We start from the raw sequence: 22,353 nt of genomic DNA, 5'->3' as shown, positions 1-22,353 counted from the left end.
ACGTTCATCTGTACAAACAATAGTACGCAAGTATAAACACCATGGGACCACACAGCTGTCATACCGCTCAGGAAGGAGATGTGTTCTGTCTCCTAGAGATGAATGTGCTTTGGTGCGAAAAGTGCAAATCAATCCCAGAACAACAGCAAAGGACCCTGTGAAGATGTTGGAGGAAACAGGTACAAAAGTATCTATATCCACAGTAAACCGGGTCCTATATCGACACAACCTGAAAGGCCACTCAGCAAGGAAGAAGCCACTGCTCCAAGACGGCCATAAAAAAGCCAGACTACGGTTTGCAACTGCACACTGGGACAAAGATTGTACTTTTTGGAGAAATGTCCTCTGGTATGATGAAACAAAAATAGAACTGTTTGGCCATAATGACCATCATTATGTTTGGAGCAAAAAAGGGGGAGGCTTGCAAGCCGAAGAACACCCTCCCAACCGTGAAACACGGGGGATGGCAGCATCATGTTGTGGGGGTGCTTTACTGCAGGAGGGACTGGTGCACTTCACAAAATAGATGGAATCATGAGGTGGGGAAATTATGTGGATATATTGAAGCAACATCTCAAGACATCAGTCAGGAAGTTAAAGCTTGGTCGCAAATGGGTATTCCAAATGGACAATGACCCCAAGCATACTTCCAAACTTGTGGAAAATGGCATAAGGACAACAATGTCAAGGTATTGGAGTGGCCATCACAAAGCCCTGACTTCATCCTATAGAAAATGTGTGGGCAGAACTGAAAAGGTGTGTGTGAGCAAGGAGTCCTACAAACCTGACTCAGTTACACCAGCTCTGTCAGGAGGGATGGGCCATAATTCACCCAACTTATTGTGGGAAGCTTGTGGAAGGCTAACCAAAATGTTTGACCCAAGTTAAACAATGTAAAGGCAATGCTACCAAATACTAATTGAGTGTATGTAAATGTCTGACCCACTGGGAATGTAATGAAAGAAATAAGAGCTGAAATAAATCATTCTCTCTACTCTTATTATGACATTTCACATTCTTAACATAAAGTGGTGATGCTAACTGACCTAAAACAGGGATTTTTTACTGGGATTAAATGTCAGGAATTGTGAAAGTCTGAGTTAAAATGTATTTGGCTAAGGTGTATGTAAACTTCCAACTTCAACTGTATATACTGTATTCTATTCTACTGTGTTTTAATCAATGCCACTCCGACATTACTCGCTCTAATATTTATACATTTCTTAAATCCATTCTTTTACTTTTAGATTTGTGTGTATTGTTAGATACTACTGCACTGTTGGAGCTAGGAACACAAGCATTTCACTACACCCGCAATAACATCTGCTAATAAAATGTTATTTCAAATTTTGTTTTATTTGATGAGGATGACAGACTATTGCTTGCACTTGAAGTATAATGTCAATGCAATACAAGAGAGGATGTATACCAGTTCAGTTATAGAGAATTTGCAGTTATTTTGTTATATGCTATATTATACAGTATATTATAGTAGAGAAGTCTTTAAAAATGAACTGCTGGTATAAGTAAGTTCAAATGCACCAGCATCTTAATGTAGGATGTCCACTTAGTGGTTTAATGCAACCATTACATATACTGTAAATGTCCATCATGGCCAATGGCAGAGAAATCATACTGCAGGCCCATTACTATTCATTAAAAAATCTGGTCTCTTTTTCATTATGGTTTAACACAGGGCAGGATAGTAGTGGATTTGTATTTATTATGGATCCCCATTAGCTGTTGCCAAGGCAGCAGCTACTCTTCCTGGGGTCCAAATGACATTACATATAAAACAAAAGATGAAACAGTACATCATATTACACTGTTACACCCCTACATATCAACAATACCAAAGGTATAATATTATCATACAACATTACAATGTAGCATGCGTGTGTGTGTGTGTGTGTGTGTATGTGCCTGTGTGTGCCTCTTCACAGTCCACGTTGTTCCATAAGGTGTAGTTTGATCTGTTTTTTAAATCTGATTTAACTGCTTCTATGAGTTATTTGATGTGGAATAGAGTTCCATGTAGTCATGGCTCTGTGTGGTACTGTGAATTTCCCGGCGTCTGTTCTGGACTTGGGGACTGTGAAGAGACCCCTTGTGGCATGACTTATGGGGTATGCATGGGTGTCTGTGTACTAGTTGTTTGAACATGTCAATACCACTCACAAAGACAAGTAGTGATGCAGTCAATCTCCTCTACTTTAAGCCAAGAGAGATTGACATGCGTGTCATTGATGTTAGCTCTCCGTGCTTCCAGCCCTGCTGCTCTGTTCTGGGTCAACTCATTTGCATATGTCCCTCTTTGTGGCACTTGACCATATGACTGAGCAGTAGTCCAGGTGTGACAAAACTAGGGCCTGTAGGACTTGTTTTGTGAATAGCAATGTCAAAAGAGCAGAGCAGTGGTTTATTATAGACAAACTTCTCCCCATGTTAGCTACTGTTGCATCAATATGTTTGACCATGACAGTTTACAATTCAGGGTTACACCAAGCAGTTTACTCTCCTCAACTTGCTCAATTTCCACATTATTTATTACAAGATTTAATGAAGGTAATCTATACATTAGAGTAAGAGCTGATTCTGGTCAAAGAAGCTGCTTGTTTGTTTCTGTGTGCTTGTGGCAGCTGCCAGGAACAGCAATTTAGTGGCTTTGCTGCTTTCTTTATGAGCGATCCACGCTCTTCTATCTCTCTCGCACATGTACACATGCACATTGTAAAATTATTCTAGGGTGAATTGAAATTGACAAAAAAAAAAAAAACATATACTTAATAAAAATAAATGTAAGTTGTTTCAATGATTTGTTAATTTAAATGATGTATGTGATTTAATATACTAAATTGTAATAATATTTCTCTCTACTTAATCATTTTAACTTATTGCAACAATTTTGCCTCTTCCCTCTGTTTTTAGAGGATTGTCGGTAATTAAAATGTTTTTTTGTATGCATGTTTGAAGAAAGAAAGTATATTTATATATTAGAATTAAGCAGCTCGTTGTTCAAAATGGGGTACTGGATCATGATGAACGGATAGCAAAACCGTCAGGCAAATTATTGTTCAATGATGAGACCACCCATTCCTTCCATCACCACTCTTAATGATGGAAGCAAATGCTGCTTCCTGCCAGTGGTGGAAAAAGTACCAATTGTCATACTTAAGTAAAGATACCTTAATAGAAAATGACAAAAAAACGTTAAAGTCACCAAATACATTTCTACTTGAGTAAAAGCCTAAAAGTATTTGGTTTCAAAAGTAAATGTAATTGCTAACATATGCTTTAAAAAGTGCAAGTATAAATCATTTCAAATTCCATAAATTTAGCAAACTAGACAGCACCATTTTCTCTACTCCCACATTAAATGGCCCTCTAGTGTCCACTTAGAGCACTGCCACCCAGGCGGAGTCCATTGACTAGTGCATGTACAGATTCATCAGGGCACTCAACAGAAGAAAAAAATGTGCATTTCTAAAGTTCAGGTAGTGCCTCGCTCTTTCAGTTTGTTTTCTTACATTTTGGTGCCAAATGAACATGACCCTGTATGTGTTTGGGTTCAAGAAGGAGGTTATGGGAGAATGAGAGTCTACTAATACTTTGTGTGTATAATCTTCACAGAAAATGACAGACCGACATCACTGGTGCCGGATCTCATCGACTACAACATGCCGCTGACCACCACCTATCTGAAGCAGATGAAACTCCAGTGCATGAGTACCAATGAGCAGGTAAGGCCAAGGTGTAGCTTGTACATCAGTGTTCCCTAACTGGCGGCCCCCAGGAGATTTTAATTGGCCCCCCAAGTTTTCTGAGAAAAATGTTATATATATATATATATATCACACACACACACACACACACACACACACACACACACACACACACACACACACACACACACACACACACACACACACACACACACACTACCGGTCAAATGTTTTAGAACACCTAATCATTCAAGGGTTTTTCTTTATTTTTTACTATTTTCTACAATGTAGAATAATAGTGAAAACATAAAACTATGAAATAACACATATGGAATCATGTAGTAACCAAAAAAGTGTTAAACAAATCAAAATATATTTTATATTTGAGATTCTTCAAATAGCCACCCTTTGCCTTGATGACAGCTTTGCACACTCTTGGCATTCTTGGTGGCTATTTGAAGAATCTCAAATAAAAAATATATTTGTTTAACACTTTTTGGGTTACTACATGATTCCACATGTGTTATTTCATAGTTTTGATGTCTTCTCTATTATTCTACATTGTAGAAAATAGTCAAAATAACTAAAAACCCTTGAATGAGTAGGTGTTCTTAAACTTTTGACCGGTAATGTGTGTGTGTGTGTGTGTGTGTGTGTGTGTGTGTGTGTGTGTGTGTGTGTGTGTGTGTGTGTGTGTGTGTGTGTGTGTGTGTGTGTGTGTGTGTGTGTGTAATATATATATACATACATACATACATACAGTACAAATTAAAAGTTTGGACACAACTACTCAAGGGTTGAAACTGGCTCATGAATGCCAAGATTGTGCAAAGCTTTCATCAAGGCAAAGGATGGCTACTTTGAAGAATCTCAAATATGATATATACAGTGCCTTGCGAAAGTATTCAGCCCCCTTGAACTTTGCGACCTTTTGCCACATTTCAGGCTTCAAACATAAAGATATAAAACTGTATTTTTTTGTGAAGAATCAACAACAAGTGGGACACAATCATGAAGTGGAACGACATTTATTGGATATTTCAAACTTTTTTAACAAATCAAAAACTGAAAAATTGGGTGTGCAAAATTATTCAGCCCCTTTACTTTCAGTGCAGCAAACTCTCTCCAGAAGTTTAGTGAGGATCTCTGAATGATCCAATGTTGACCTAAATGACTAATGATGATAAATACAATCCACCTGTGTGTAATCAAGTCTCCGTATAAATGCACCTGCACTGTGATAGTCTCAGAGGTCCGTTAAAAGCGCAGAGAGCATCATGAAGAACAAGGAACACACCAGGCAGGTCCGAGATACTGTTGTGAAGAAGTTTAAAGCCGGATTTGGATACAAAAAGATTTCCCAAGCTTTAAACATCCCAAGGAGCACTGTGCAAGCGATAATATTGAAATGGAAGGAGTATCAGACCACTGCAAATCTACCAAGACCTGGCCGTCCCTCTAAACTTTCAGCTCATACAAGGAGAAGACTGATCAGAGATGCAGCCAAGAGGCCCATGATCACTCTGGATGAACTGCAGAGATCTACAGCTGAGGTGGGAGACTCTGTCCATAGGACAACAATCAGTCGTATATTGCACAAATCTGGCCTTTATGGAAGAGTGGCAAGAAGAAAGACATTTCTTAAAGATATCCATAAAAAGTGTCGTTTAAAGTTTGCCACAAGCCACCTGGGAGACACACCAAACATGTGGAAGAAGGTGCTCTGGTCAGATGAAACCAAAATTGAACTTTTTGGCAACAATGCAAAACGTTATGTTTGGCGTAAAAGCAACACAGCTGAACACACCATCCCCACTGTCAAACATGGTGGTGGCAGCATCATGGTTTGGGCCTGCTTTTCTTCAGCAGGGACAGGGAAGATGGTTAAAATTGATGGGAAGATGGATGGAGCCAAATACAGGACCATTCTGGAAGAACCTGATGGAGTCTGCAAAAGACCTGAGACTGGGACGGAGATTTGTTTTCCAACAAGACAATGATCCAAAACATAAAGCAAAATCTACAATGGAATGGTTCAGAAATAAACATATCCAGGTGTTAGAATGGCCAAGTCAAAGTCCAGACCTGAATCCAATCGATAATCTGTGGAAAGAACTGAAAACTGCTGTTCACAAATGCTCTCCATCCAACCTCACTAAGCTCGAGCTGTTTTGCAAGGAGGAATGGGAAAAAAATGTCAGTCTCTCGATGTGCAAAACTGATAGAGACATACCCCAAGCGACTTACAGCTGTAATCGCAGCAAAAGTTGGCGCTACAAAGTATTAACTTAAGGGGGCTGAATAATTTTGCACGCCCAATTTTTCAGTTTTTGTTTGTTAAAAAAGTTTGAAATATCCAATAAATGTCGTTCCACTTCATGATTGTGTCCCACTTGTTGTTGATTCTTCACAAAAAAATACAGTTTTATATCTTTATGTTTGAAGCCTGAAATGTGGCAAAAGGTCGCAAAGTTCAAGGGGGCCGAATACTTTCGCAAGGCACTGTATTTATATATTACACTTTTTTGGTTACTACATGATTCAATATGTGTTCTTTCATAGTTTCGATGTCTTCACTATCATTCTACAATGTAGAAAATAGTTTTAAAAAATAAGAAAATGCCTTGAATGAGTAGGTTTGTCCAAACGTTTGACTGGTACTGTATATAATATAATAAAATAAAAAAATTGTTGGACATAAAAGACAGCAAATCAGCTCCAAGTGATTTTAATGATGGAAATCTGTTTCAAAGTATTCCCATGTATAATAGAGAGATATATGTGATCGTATACAAATGTAAGCCAGGTTTGAATTTTTTATTTATTTTAGTCAAATATTATTTCTGTTTGGGCTACTTCTGGTCAATTTGCAGTCTACAAATTATTTATAATTATGTTCCAGCCCTCTGACCATCCGCTCAAGAAAAAATCGGCCCGCGGCTGAATCTAGTTGATGGTCCCTGCTGTACATTCTGTTGTCCAGAATAGGTGAAGATTAGTTGGAAGTGGCCGTCTTCACTGTCATTTCTATCAGGCTCTTTGTGTACCACACACACACCCCTCCCTCGACAGCCCACCTTCCATCCCCCATTAGCTATCTGTAAAAGAGCATGGAATCATTCAGGACTGCCAATCAGGCACACACAGGAAAGTGTGTGCTTGTGAGAGTGTGTAAGCGTGCTCGCGAGATTGTGTGTGCCTGCATCTGTGTGGGCGAATGAAAGTGCGTATGTGTGTGGATGTGCGAGTGTGTGCTTGCATGCCTGGTAGTATAATCAAGGAGGGAATGGGGTTCAGCTCATTCCAATTAACAAAGATTCAGCAGTCTAATTAACTGAGGTGTGAGAAAAGTATTGGAGTACCAATTTGCAGAGGAATGCCAATATGTCCTGTCGGCTAGACACTGCCGTTCGCCATGCACACGAACAGAAGTAAATGTAGTATACATTTTTCCTGTAGGCCGGATCATAATGTGGTGCAGATATGTTTAAAAATGTTGTGTTGTTTGCTGCTGCCTTCTTGGTCAGGTCTCCCTTGCAAGTAAGAGTACTCACATCTTTGGTCCAACAACATTGTTAATAATCACCCTAATTACTAACAGTTCACAATTTTACCATGATTTTCATGTTATAACTGATGTAAGACTAAATGTATCATTAAATTGTGACATGTCTTAAGACGTGATTTAAAACGGACACGTTTTTCACTTAAGAATGGGCATGCTTACGCTTGAGCAAGGTGCTCTGCAGGGTCCCCATCTCCTGACCCAACAAAACTAACCATCCCCTGATGGATTGAAATGCAGGGTGTTGGGCATCTAAGTGCTTGAGATTCAGTTGCATGTCTAATTCTGGCTTTTAGATTTTCAGCAGAGCAGCAGTACACACCAGAGGCAGGAAATGAGGAACAATGACTCAGCTATCAAAAAAGGACGCACAGGCAGTGAGGGCTTGGATTGGTGGGGGAGGGGGTGGGTGAGGGTGAGGGGCAGGCACCAGGGTGTAAGAGGGCACTAAGGAGGGCAATCATTGAATGACCACTCTGTGAAAGAGGTCATGGGCTTTTGTGTGTGTTTTTTATAGGGTCTTTACAGAGCACGGGGTGGTGCAGGGTTAGCGCGAAAGAGAGAGAAAAGAGGGAGAGAAGGATGTGGCAGTGAGGGAGGGGGGACGAGACCATCAAGACATGCGTGTCCAGACCAATTCAATAATGGAGGAAATTACCAAGCATCCTTCCTGCAGGCTGCAGACGCTGGGCGGTGGCTCTGTCTCTGCCCGCACCGCCAGGGGAGGGGAAGGGGAGGGGGGTGATGGGAAGAGAATTAAAGAGGGATGGTTCATTATCATTTATGGGCTGTTTTCCCATTTATTCTGTCTTCTCCTGAGAAAACTAATTTCGTTTTTGGGGTGGGGGTGGGGGTGGGGGGTGGCAGGGAGGATGGAGAGGTGGAGAGGTGGGGGTAGGTAGGCTATAATTACTATGGGGCTATAGGAAGACACCAGATAAGATACCAGTTAAAGTGGAGACTAGTTTATAAAATGAGGAATAACCCCCCCCACCCCCCACCTCACGATAATGATGATGAATAAAAAGCAGTCTATTTATAACAGGTTGTATTTGCATACTGACAAAGACTATGTGTTTCATACTGGGGAGAATGTAGCTTAAAGTCAATGTATTGTGTTGGTCAATGTAACTATAAGGACTGGAATAGAGTGCATGGTGCTGACCTGCTCTAATATATAGTGCCATGAACAATTTCAAGGGTCTACACTCACATCAATATTGAACACGCTATGAGATGTGTGTTACGGGTTCGTATGTTTTGAAATTGTGTTATTGATACATACACTTTCCAGGTTTCGCCTGTAGGTGGCAGAAGTTCCCCATCAATCTGTCTTAAAGTGCGTACAGTACATACGCCTTATCCGCACACAAATCATCTGTTGACTGCCTTTAAAGGGACTCACGTGGTTATGGTATGAATCTTTTAAAAATATCATTTTTACTCAATTGCTAAAAAGACCTTCAGAATGAAAGAAGACTTTTGTGTGATCAAACCATATAAATGGGTCAAACCTTAAGGCATATACTTTTCTTTAAATGCCTCCTTTGTGTGTAAATTACTGTAGGCTATTGATCGTTTGTGTATCACTCTCTTATTTGCCTACACATGTTTTTATTTTGATGAATCAATTACATATTTCTGAAGTAAAGGTTTTAAGTGAAAATACTCAATGTGAAGTCACGTGTGGGCATTTGTAGAGCAAGAAACAAAGCAATGACTGTACTGTACTCCAGTGTGGGAATTAACAAAGAGAAGAGGGGAGAGACAGTGGTAAAATATGTATTTATGAAGCCGCCAAAGACCATTTGAAATGGATTGAGTGAACCCACTCAAACGCACTGTTGCCTACAGTCCCTATTTTGCACGAGGCGTGTGACGTCGTTTACCGCTGCCCCGCCTCCATCTTTGGGGCTGGTTGACAGTGCAAGTCTTGGAGGGTCCTGTACTCGCTCCCATACCAGGACATTGTCTTTAGAATTAAACGTGAATAAAGAGACCGGAAAGGGGGAGAAATTGGAGAGTGGTTTGACATTCACACTTGAAAATTCACCATCAGAAGTGAAGGTAAGCATTTATTTGACATGATACGGTTGTGTTGATATTTTGCTGTTCTCAACTGTGCGCTGAGCTATTTTCAGCAGCTTTGAGAAATAATGTTGTGGCAATTACACATCCCCATTTTTCAGCTTATTTATACCCAAATATATGAATGACTGATAAAATGGTTTATATGATTGATTTTCGATAATACCCTATGCCTTATAGATTTTTGATATAATGCATAGGATATAATTTGTATCAATTCAATTATTATAGCAAAACGTGTGCTGTAGAAGTTAACAATCTATTCGATCCTCTCACAACTTAAAATGGTATAGTAGGCTGTTATAATACCATTCCAAAATATAGTATTAATATCAAACATATATTTCAAGAAGGTACTCCAGTTGACATCCAACATCGCATATAAATGTGTTATTATCCATCCCTAGTAGGCGATCAATTAAACAATATCCGATGATTGCTTGAGTTAATTGTATAAATTGTCCTACAGTGGTCAGTCATAATTTTCTTTTGATGTAGCGTATGCAGCAACCGCATACCGTTGAAGTGCATAGTTCAGTGTATACTGTGTATCATCACATGTCATTCCATATGTCACATTGTTCTCTGGTGGGATGCAGAATTACCAAGCACAGTGGGAACAATCCCCCACCAGCGAGGCGCGTGCGGCGTGCTCACAGCCCCTCTACGTTGGTACTATAACCCCATGCCTGTGTAACGTGATCATTACTGTAGGTTGCGTACTGTAGCATTTTGCTCCTAGTTACCTTCCGAGAAACGTACAAGCCGGGGCAGGATACATTTTAGCTATTAAAATTTCGTGCAGTGCTTTTAAACAATGCAGTGGTCCGATGTTACATTGTGATTGTAGCAGCAGAAGTTCCATTTTGGCTGCCATTTAGATATTTCATGTTACTATGGTAACCCTTGGACGATTCCTCCAATTGTCCAGCTAGCAGTTAGAAAAATACCAACTTTAACAAAGGCTAAACATTCTAGCTAGCTAGTACCATTTAGCAATTTCTATTTCTATCTGGAGTAGCTAACTTTGCAAGCTCTGTCGATATTATTGCTTCAAAGTACTGCGGCCGAGCCACGGTATTTAACGTAAGTGAAGGAAGTTAGCTAGGGAGCTTTAGCTTGTCAACATTTGACAGGAAACATTTGCTAACTAGCTAGTTACCATCTAGCAAGATACTTTTGTATAAATAGTGTAAGTAACTAATGTATGTGGACACCCCTTCAAATTAGTGGATTCGGCTATTTCAGCCACACCCGTTGCTGACAGGTATATCAAATCAATCACACAGCCATGCAATCTCCATAGACAAACATTGTCAGTAGAATGGCCTTACTGAAGAGCTCAGTGACATTTAACATGGCACCTTCATAGGATGCCACCTTTCCAACAGCTCAGTTACAAAAATATATCTGCCCTGCTAGAGCTGCACCGGTCAACTGTAAGTGCTGTTATTGTGAAGTGGAAAGTCTAGGTGCAACAACAGCTGAGCCGCGAACTGGACTGCCGAGTACTGAAATGCGTAGCAAGTAAAAATTGTCTGTCCTTGGCTGCGACATTCAGTCCCAAGTTCCAAACTGCCTCTGGAAACAACGTCAGCATCAAGAACTGTTAGTCAGGGGCTTCATGAAATGGGTTTCAGTGGTCAATCAGCCGCAAACAGCCTAAGATCACCATGCGCAATGCAAACTGTTGGCTAGAGTGGTCTAAACACGCATTTTCTGGAGTGATGAATCACGCTTCACCATCTGGCAGTCCAACGGACGAATCTGGGTTTGGTGAATTCCAGGAGAACGCTACCTGCCCAAATATATATAGTGCCAACTGTAAAATTTGGTGTAGGAGGAATAATGGTCTGGAGCTGTTTTTCATGGTTTGGGCTAGTCCCCTTAGTTCCATTGAAGGGAAATCTTAATGCTACAGCATGCAATGACATAATAGACGATTCTGTGCTTCCAACTTTGTGGCAAAAGTTTGGGGAATTTCCTTTCCTGTTTCAGCATGCACAAAGTGAGGTCCCTACAGAAATGGTTTGTCCAGATCAGTCTGGAAGAACTTGACTGGGCTGCACAGAGCCCTGACCTCAACCCCATTGAACACCTTTGGAATGAATTGGAACGCCGACTGCGAGCCAGGCCCAATTGCCCAACATCTGTGCCCCCGACGTCACTAATGCTCTTGTGGCTGAATGTCCCTGCAGCAATGTTCCAACATCTAGTGGAAAGCCTTCCCAGAAGAGTGGAGGCTGTTATAGCAAATAGGGGACCAAATCCATATTAATGCCCAGGATTTTGGAATGAGATGTTACACGAGCACATACTTTTGGTCATGTAGTGTATATTTGTGCAGCTAACGTAATGGGTGGTCTAATAGTTTCTACATCAATATTTTTTACTTTGAAATTAATGATATGAAGCTACCCATTGGCATTGATTCTTGAAGAATATAACTTATAAATGAGCTTAGTTAAGCTGTCGTGTCCTATCAGAAGTCAAAATATAAGCTTGTTTCATTTTTACTAAGGTTATACTGTTTGTAAGCAAAGTAAATGTAAACAAACGCTGTATAGCCTCAACATGGTTAAAACTATAATTTTGATATCATGGATGGTCAGTTGTATTTCTCCAGCCCCATCTTTCAGCTTTTTGCTGAAACAGTGTCGGGGAAATGCTTTATTGTTTTGGCTAAGGATTGCCCCTTGAACGTTTGCATCTCTGGCCATGTTGTCTGTAACATCTCTGGCAAATTAGCTGGGTCGATAGCTACAGTAAATAGCTAGTTCCAGAACTGGCCGTCTAAAGAGGATCTCTGTGACACTGATGAAACAGCATGGCCGGCAGAAGTTGTGTGATGTGCTTAATGTTAGCTAAGAAACCCACAACTTCAACTTGAGCTTGTGAAGTTGCTGCTGTTCTTCAACTTGTGTAAAGGAACATTATGCCAATGAATATTAATATGAATTATGACACCATTGTAGCCCAAGGGAGACATGAGTCTAAAGTTTTTGCTTCCCAATTTGAACACCAAAATGTTTATAAGCCAATAAGTCACAAATTAAGGCCATGGTTGCTACTGTGCGGTCAATAATATGACTAGCTTTGCTAGCGAGGTCACTACCTGCACAACTGAATGTGACTGCAGTTGTAACTTAGCACTGCTTTCCCAATCAGAACCATGGCAACAGGGTATTTTCTTCTGTCACGTTTTTTTTCTGGATGAAGTTGGCATCATTTTGTTTTTGAGGAAAGACAACCTAGCTGGCTGAATCCTAAAGGGACTACAGCTGGTTTCCAGTGGACAAAGGCTTAATAGCTTTAAAACCGTCTTTATCATCCCCTGCCTTCTGCCAGAGCCTCACAAGGATAAAGCCTTGCCAAAGAAAAATCTGTTTTTTTGACCCCTGTGAGTCAGTTAGTCAGTTGGAGAGGAGGCTGCCTGTGTAGTAATCCTTCCCTTGAGCAAAGCTCCAGAACTGTGACAGTGGGTGTTTCCCTCTCTCCCCACTCCTCTGTTGCCTCTTCTCAAAGTTTCATCTGTCTCAGTATTGTTGTCACAGCATAGCCTATTGTTTCGTGCTTCCCGATAGAACCTCTATGAAAATAGGACGTGCTAATTTGCCATGATGTTCTACCCTGTTTTTGGAAAGATAATGATGATAAATGTAGACTTCTGTAATGTTTATGTACGCATGGCTGACTGTGAAAGATGGTGGAAGCTCTATGTTTTGGTACCACACCATAGGCCCCACTGTAGTATCCTGATTTATCCTAGTTGGTTTCCTTTCAGGGCAGGCAGTGCAGTGTGTGCATTTCTTGAGAGGGAGATGGGAGGTGACAGAGGATCTAACCCCTGGCTCCCCACAGCTGCTCTCTCTGCGCTCGACTTGTGCTGCCTGCCATGCCTGCAGTGGGATGCGTGTAAGGCTCAGCTAGCGGAACCACTCTCTCTCCACACACCCTTCCCACAGTCCTGTTGGTGCAAGGCTCTGCTTCCCCTTTACTTACCATTTCCAATCACTAACATGCACCTCACTCAGTTTGGTTTAGATATAGGCTACACCCTTGGTTGTATAGCCTAACCAGAATGAAGCACAGTCCAGTTTGACCCTGAGTGATATAAGCCTGCCTCTTTTCGTAGGATTGGTTCCAGAGGGGAAAGGCTAATCGTCATATTTGTGGTAGAGTTGTTCCTGACTGGATTAAACAGGAATAGGAGTGTTGGATACTACAGTAATCTCTCTGGGTATTTGTTAGAAATTGGGGTCCTTATAATGGCTTTTTATCACAGTTGTAGATGGCTCTGGATTTCATAAGTCATCTGCCTTTTTAATGATTGTTGTTTTTCCAGTAGGAATTTATACAGGGACAATTGTTCAAATAGCCTAGTGGTTGGAAATCACCCATGTTGGTTTTGTTTGTCATTGTTTACCACCGTTCTTCTCTCTCCTGTCGGTCGAAGCCAACATTTTCAGATCAAATGACAAAAAAAACACAGTCCTCACATTGAAATGATTGGAAACTGGACTGGCATTGACAGGTGGATAAATAATAAGCAGATGGGGTTGTAGAGGTCATTGAAAGCGTGACCTTTCCCCATTCCTCTTGTGAAATTACTAAAGCTGCTTCTCCCTCTCTGACCCCTCCTCTGGAGGTGTGGTTTGGACTAAGATTTCCAAGGAAACTGCTTCATACATAGCCGACAGTTTACACTCTTAATTCAATTTGAATGTGCATTGCCTTGGTCTGCACTGCACTGTTCATTCTATAGAATAGGTTACTAGTGTCACGTTCTGACCTTTATTTTCCTTTGTTTTGTCTTTATTTAGTATGGTCAGGGCGTAAGTTGGGGTGGGCAGTCTATGTTTTGTGTTTCTATGTTTGGTTTCTGTTTCGGCCTAGTATGGTTCTCAATCAGAGGCAGGTGTCGTTAGTTCTCTCTGATTGAGAATCATACTTAGGTAGCCTGGGTTTCACTGTTGGTTTGTGGGTGTTTGTTTCCTGTGTCAGTGTTTTTGCCACACGGGACTGTTTCGGTTTTATTTATTTCATTTTATTGTTTATTGTTTTGTATTTCATAGTGTTCAGGCTTTTCTTATTAAAATTCGCCATGAACACTTGCCACGCCGCATCTTGGTCCGATCCTTACTCCTCTTCAGACGAAGAGGTGGAAATCTGCCGTTACAACTAGGCTAATCATACCATGGCACGGTAACTAGGGCTGGGAATTTCCAGGGACCTCTCAATACTAATTATCACGATACGTAGGTGCCGATATGATATTTATTGCGGTTATTACAATTCTATATGTATTGCAATTCGATACTGTGATTTTATTGCGATTTGATGTTCCATATTGCTCACCATGCTGCAGAGAGACGAGAGCCATGAAAAAACAAGTTGCGATATGTAACTGTATCGATTTCCACTTTAACCTTGATGTAGCCTTATCTTGACAATGTTGACTGATAACTAAGGCACTTAAACTAGTGCAGAGAGTACTCACTGAGAGAAAGGAGTAGTCACCCTTTCCATTGTGGAAGAGTGTGTGAATATGCCAGTGTGTTTGAGAGGATATCAGGTTCCTGAAAGCACCCACCCCAACCCATCACATCCAGTAAACATTGTATTGTGAAAGCAGATCAGAGTGCCCATGTCACTTTAATGATGTTGTGCATCCATGTATTTGCGAAGACCAAGTTTACATTTCTATAACCGTTATTGTCTCTCTGAGAAACATCTGAATTCACTACATCGGCTCTGTTCCTATCAGCATCATCGATTTAACCTGAACACTTACAGAATGACAAAGTAGCTCTAAGTGTGAAATCTCTTGGCCTGTTTATTTCTTAGTGTGGGTTATTGAGAAGACTCCTGTCGCTGTCTTGTGTGTCAGTTATGTTTAGCACCATATTAACAGCAAAGACTTTCCCCAGTTCATTTTGTTTTGACATGGCTAACTGAAGGATCTGCCAATCTGAAGTCAGTCACAGTGGGTACACCAATGCTTTGACTTTGTTAGAGGCATTCCGACCCAGCTCAAGGTTACAGGTTGTTTGCTATGATTCAGGAAGTCTATTTTTTTTTGTGTCTTTTGTTAATGCATAGTAAAGATCTTGCCTATTATTTTTTTAATTGACAAGATTAGCAAAGTTAGGCATGCCAGCAACAAACGCCAACACTACACATCCAAGTATAACTGACCAAATTATGAAAGACAAGCATTGTAATTTAGAATTTCGTAAAGTGTGTGGAAGAGGTGAAAAAAGTATTGCTGTCTATCAACAGTGACAAGCCACCTGGGTCTGACAACTTGGATGGAAAATGACTGAGTATAATCGCGGATGATATTGCTCCTCCTATTTGCCATATCTTCAATTGAAGCCTACAAGAAAGTGTGTGCCCTCAGGCCTGGAGGGAAGCTAAAGTCATTCCGCTACCCAAGAATAGTAAAACCCCCATGGTGTTGCTCAAATAGCTGACCAATCAGCCTGTTACCAACCCTTAGTAAACTTTTGGAAAACATTGTGTTTGACCCGATGCTATTTTACAGTAAACAAATTAACAACAGACTTTTAGCCGCTTATAGGGAAGGACATTCAACATGCACTGCACTTACACAAATTACTGATGATTGGCTGAGAGAAATTGATGATAAAAATATTGTAGGAGCTGTTTTGTTAGACTTCAGTGTGGCTTTTGACATCATCAGTCATAGTCTGTTGCTGGAAAAACATATGTGTTATGGCTTTACACCCCCTGCTATATTGTGGATAAAGAGTTACCTGTCTGACAGAACACATAGGGTGTTCTTTAATGGAAGCATCTCCAACATAATCCAGGTAGAATCAGGAATTCCCCAGGGCAGCTGTCTAGGCCTGTTACTTTTTTCAATCTTTGCTGATGACCTGCCACTTGCTCTGAGTAAAGCCAGTGTGTGTGTATGTACTATGTATACGAAGGACTCAACACTATACACGTCAGCAACTACAGTGAGTGGAATTGCTGCCGCACTTAACAAAGAGCTGCTGTCAGTTTCAGAGTGGGTAGCAAGAAATAAGTCCTAAATATTTAAAAAACTAAAATCATTGTATTTGGGGCAAATTATTCACTAAACCCTAAACCTCCAACTAAGTATTGTAATGAATAATGTGTAAATTGAGCAAGTTGAGGTCACTAAACTGCTTGGCCTAACCCTGGATTGTAAACTGTCATGGTCAAAACATGTTGACGCAACAGTAGCTAAAATGGGGAGAAGTCTGTCTATAATAAAGTGCAGCTCACTATCAACAAGCCAGGTCCTACAGGCCCCAGTGTTGTCACACCTGGACTAGTGTCCAGTTGTCTGGTCAGGTGCCACAAAGAGGGATTTAGGAAAATTACAATTGGCTCGTTACAAGGCAGCACGGCTGGCCCTTAAATGTACACAGAGAGCTAACATCAAGAACATTCATGTCAAGAGATTAGAGATTGACTTCATCACTACTTGTTTTTGTAAGAAGTATTGACATGTTGACTGCACCGAGCTGTCTGTTTTAACTATTAGCACACCTCAGACACCCATCCATACTCTACAAGACATGCCACCACAGGTCTCTTCACAGTCCCCAAGTCCAGAACAGGCTATGGGAGGCACACAGTACTACATAGAGCCATGACTACATTCCACATCAAGTAACTGATACAAGCAGTAGAATCCGATTCTTTTTTTTAAATAGCTAAAAATACACCTTATGGAACAGCAGGGACTGTGAAGAGAGACACACAGGCACAGACACACACATACACATACTCCACACACATATACACATGGATTTTGTATTGTAGATATGTGGTAGTAGAGTAGTGGCCTGTGAAAGGTGTTATGAAATGTAATGTCATGTACTATTTTTAATTGTATTTAACTGCCTTAATGTTGCTGGACCCCAGGAAGAGCATCTGGCAGCAGCTAATGGGGATCATTAATCCTTAATAAATACAATTACAAATAGCACTTGATGCAGACCTGGGCCTATCCCCAGAAACACGCTTTCCTTGTTCCCAAAGCATCCTGCTCCTTCTCTATTTATCATCAGGGGCTCAGCACCTTTTCACCAATGAAATTAATAGACTCAGAGGGGCATGACATTTATGGACTTGCTTTTCTCTTGGTAATCTTGTTTCTTGCTCCTCATTCTGCTTCATGTTTGTCTGTCTTTCGGTTACTGGCTGTACTTATTGTGCCAGTAGAAGAGTATGCTGTCTGTCTATGTCCTTGTGGTCATGATCAATGACACACGTTTTCAACTCTCCAGTACCAACAGCTGATTCGGCTGAGATTCTGAAACATAAGTCGCAGATCGTTCCGACGCCCTGTAGTCTGTTGCCTTTTTTAACACTCACACTCTGTTGTTAGACTGGATAGAGTAACATGCAGTCGCAGTGTAATTGACTGCGGAGATATAGTTTCAGATGTATTTGTCCCCTCCTCAGCCCCAGCCCAATCTCATTGTGACTCTACCAGCCCTGCTCAGTTAGCTGTGTTCATCCTGAACTCAGCAGCCACAGAAATAGCTTCCCACCAGGCTTGTTGACTGACCCATGAAGGTCAGGTGGGAATCATTGATTATTGTCAGCCCCATCTTCATAGTAATAGAATGCTTTATATTAGTCCTTTGGCACACATGTCTAGTGGTTTAATATTATACAGCAGATATTGATATTCATCTGTCTGTGTTCTTCCAGCAGCCTGTCCATCACCTCGCCTGTTCCAATCCTCATCCACTTTTCAACTATCATCAACTTTGATTAGACTATTTATTTATTTTCTAAGTATTTCTGCCCCCTGTCACACGCTTCCCAAAACTTTTGCCACAAAGTTGGAGGCACAGAATTGTCTAGAATGTCATTGTATTCTGTAGAGTTAAGATTTCCCTTCACTGGAACTAAGGGGCCTAGCCCGAACCATGAAAAACAGCTCCAGACCATTGTTCCTCCTCCACCAAACTTAACAGTTGGCACTATACATTTGAGAAGGTAGCGTTCTCCGCCAAACCCAGATTTGTCCGTCGGACTGCCAAATGGTGAAGCGTGATTCATCACTGCTGAGAACACATTTCCACTACTTCAGAATCCAATGGCTGCGAGCTTTACACCACTCCTGCCGACGCTTGGCATTGCGCATGGTAATCTTACTCATGTGTGGCTGCTCGGCCATGGAATGCCGTTTTTGCTGTAGATGTTTCCTCTTCACAGTAACAGCACTTACAATTTACCGGGGCAGCTCTAGTATGGCAGACATTTGATTAACTGACTTGTTGGAAAGGTGGCATGCTATGACGGTGCCACGTTGAAATTCACTGAGCTCTTCAGTAAGGCCATTCTACTGACAATGTTTGTCTATGGAGAGTGCATGGCTGTGTGCTCGATTATATACACACTGAAATGGCCAAATCCACTAATTTGAAGGGGTGTCCACATACTTTTGTATATACAGAGCATTTGGAAAGTATTCAGACGTTTTCTACATGTTATGTTACAGCCTTATTCTAAAATTTATTAAATAAAACATTTTTCTCATCAATATACACACAATACCCCATATTGACAAAGCAAAATAAATAAATAACAGAAATACCTTATTTACTTAAGTATTCAGACCATTTGCTATGGGACTCGAAATTGAGCTCAGGTGCATCCTGTTTCCATTAATCATCCTTGAGATGTTTCTACAACTTGATTGGAGTCCACCTATGGTAAATTCAATTGATTGAACATGATTTGGAAGGCACACACCTGTCTATATAAGGTCCCACAGTTGTCAGTGCATGTCAGAGCAAAAACCAAGCCATGAGGTCGAAGAAATTGTCCGTAGAGCTTTGAGACAGGGTTGGGGAAGGGTACCAAAAAATTTCTGCAGCATTGAAGGTCTACAAGAACACAGAGCTGGCTGCCTGACCAAACTGAGCAATCGGGGGGGGGGGGGTCAGGGAGGTGACCAAGAACCCGATGATCACTCTGATAGAGCTCTAGAGTTCCTCTGTGGAGATAGGAGAATCTTCCAGAAGAACAACCAGCTCTGTTGGCTTTTATGGTAGATTGGCCAGATGGAACCATTCCTCAGTAAAAGGCAGATGACAGCCCACTTGGAGTTTGCCAAAAGGCTCCTAAAGGATTCTCTGGTCTGATGAAACCAAGGTTGAATTCTGTAGCCTGAATGCCAAGTGTCACGTCTGGAGGAAACCTGGCACCATTCATACGGTGAAGCATGGTAGGGGTAGCATCATGCTGTGGGGATGTTTTTCAGCAGCAGGGACTGGGAGAGGAGTCCGGATCGAGGGAAAGATGAACGTAGCAAAGTACAGAGAAATGCTTGATGAAAACCTGCTCAGGACCTCAGACTTGGGCGAATGTTCACCTTCCAACAGCACAATGACCCTAAGCACACAGTCAAGACAACACAGGAGTGGCTTCGGAGTCTCTGCATGTTCTTGAGTGGCCCAGCCAGAGCCCACTTGAACCCGATCGAACATCTCTGGAGAGACCTGAAAATAGCTGTGTAGCGACACTCCCAATCCAACCTGACAGCTTGAGAGGATCTGCAGAGAAGAATTTACTCATGTAAATGTGATATTACAGTAAAAAAAAAGATATACATACATTTGCTCAAATTAATAAAAAAAAACAGTTTTTGCTTTGTCATTATGGGGTATTGTGTGTAGATTGATGAGAGAAAAAAAAAATTACATTTTAGAATAAGGCTGTAATGTAATAAAATGTTGAAAAAGTCAAGGGGTGTGAATACTTTCCGGATGCACTGTATAGTGTATATTCCTATCTTCACGGTTGCTTTTTCCTGCGATCAATACGGAGGATTGTCGTCTGCACCTTGTTAATCCTTCCAGTGTGTGTGTGTGTGTGTGTGGATTCGCATTGTGCCTCAGCCAACAAACGCCACACACTTATCAATATCATCACCTCTGTTCTGAAATGATACACTCTTCCTGCTGCTCCCCCAACTTCCTCATTGATTTCTAAGAAAAATTGTATTGAAAGTATTGGAAATACTAGGACATTCATAACATCCATCTAGATCAGGCCTGGGCAAAGGCCGGGCCCGCCCGCGACCTGATTCGATATGGCCCGCGGAATCATGCTCAGATCACTTAAAGAATTTGCGATCGTAAAGTTTTGAATACTCACCTTTTATGTAATGATTGAACTCCCACCGCTTGTTGGACATTTCTTTTGAATTCACGTATAAATAACAACTGCACGAGGACAGACAGTGACTGACAGGCTGACACACACATCACAGTTAGAAATAGTAGCTAGCTAGAAATTGCGCAAAAAATAGTTTTTCTAAGAAAAGGAAAGTAGACAATGAATGTAGGGTGTTCCAGTGAGACTGGACATCAAAATGTTTCTTTATTGAGGTATCAGGGAAAGCTGTGTGCTTAGTGTGCAAAGAGAGCATTGCTGTCTTGAAAGACCACAGCTTATCCAGCCTCTTCCAGACGAAGCATGCAGAGAAATATAGGAATATGTCTTCTGAGCCGAGGGCAAGTGCATCGAAAGAGTTGCTTTCTCAGTTGCAAAAGCAGCAAGGACTTTTAACAAAACTGCATTCAACAAACAACAGAATTGCGAGAGCTAGCTCTGTATTGCCCCACAAAATTGCTAAACATAGTAAGCCATTCGCTGAGGGCGAATTCATTAAAGAATGTTTCATTGACTCTGCAGCAATACTTTGACCCGACAAGAAAGAGCTGTTTGAAGTTTTTTCCCCTGTCAAGACGAACAGTGACACGTCGTGTTGAGGACATCGCAGAGAATATGGGACAACAGTTGAAAGACAAGATAAAGGATTTCACCTATTTCTCCTTGGCCCTGGATGAGAGCAGTGATACACGTGACACGGCACAGTTGTTGATATTCTTCCGAGGCGTAACCCCAGGCTTTGAAATTAGAGGAACTTGCTTCAGTGCAGTCAATGAAGAGCACAACCACAGGGAAATATTTATTGGAGGTTAATAAGTGTGTGGCAAAGCTGGGACTGAGTTTTGAAAAGTTATCCAGTGTGACCACTGATGGGTGCCCAAACCTGACAGGAAACAACATTGGCCTTTTGAAAAGGATACAAGATCAAGTAGCTGAGCTGAACGCAGATCAGAACATTCATTTCCTGCATTGCATTATTCATCAGGAGGTGCTCTGTAAATGTGTTCTGAAAATGAGCCATGTGGATACAGTCACTAAAGTGGTAAACTTCATAAGAGCAAAATCTTTAAACCACAGGCAGTTTGTCTCACTGTTGGAAGAGACAGCGTCGGGTCACGCAGATCTCCCCTACCACACAAACATGAGATGACTGAGTTTGGGGAAGGTGCTTAAAAGGGTGTGGGACCTGAAGTCGGAGATTGCTGAGTTTTTGCAAATGAAAGGAAAATATGTGGATTTCCCTTAACTGCAAGATAAAGAATGGTTGGCTGATTCTTCGTGGACATCATGGCCCTTATGAATTAACTGAATTCCGAACTACAAGGGAAGGGCGTTTTTGCACATCACATGTATACAGCCTTGTCAAAGCCTTCAACTAAAAATTACTCCTACTGACCCGCCAAGTAGAAGCCAACAATCTCACCCACCTTTCGACACTACTAGTCTGTTCCCTACTCTCCCACTGACCTACAACTTAAGCTTATCGATCTTCAGTCTGATGCAGTGATTGCAGAACTATTCAAAACAATGTCACTGACGCGGTTCTATGCATCTCTCGATTCACAAAACTTTCCAAAGATTAGGAGTCATGCTCAGAAGATGTTTGTACTGTTTGGGTCAACTTATGTATGTGAACAGACATTTTCAGTGATGAAATATAACAAGTCAAGGCACAGATCATCTTTTACTGACTCTCACCTCTCAGCAATCCTGCGCATAGCGACATCAGAAACTGTATCTGACTTCACTGCTCTAGTCAATGCCCATCAGAGACTTCACTCCTCA

The 22,353-nt window shown here is 41.2% G+C and overlaps 1 protein-coding gene across 1 annotated transcript in view; it reads left to right on the top strand.

The window, feature by feature from the left end:
* Nucleotides 1-22,353, top strand: part of LOC139368696 (nucleolar protein 4-like) — a 135,683-nt gene that overhangs the window by 53,002 nt on the left and 60,328 nt on the right. The window contains exon 4 of the mRNA XM_071107900.1: nucleotides 3,631-3,740. Within this exon, the coding sequence (XP_070964001.1) occupies nucleotides 3,631-3,740 (110 nt within the window). The remainder of the gene's footprint in view (nucleotides 1-3,630; nucleotides 3,741-22,353) is intronic.

Source organism: Oncorhynchus clarkii, chromosome 16 (genome assembly GCF_045791955.1).
Source record: "Oncorhynchus clarkii lewisi isolate Uvic-CL-2024 chromosome 16, UVic_Ocla_1.0, whole genome shotgun sequence".
Classification (NCBI taxonomy): domain Eukaryota; kingdom Metazoa; phylum Chordata; class Actinopteri; order Salmoniformes; family Salmonidae; genus Oncorhynchus; species Oncorhynchus clarkii.
Note: the sequence above shows the minus strand (reverse complement) of the source record. Positions and strands in the feature narration are given on the sequence as shown.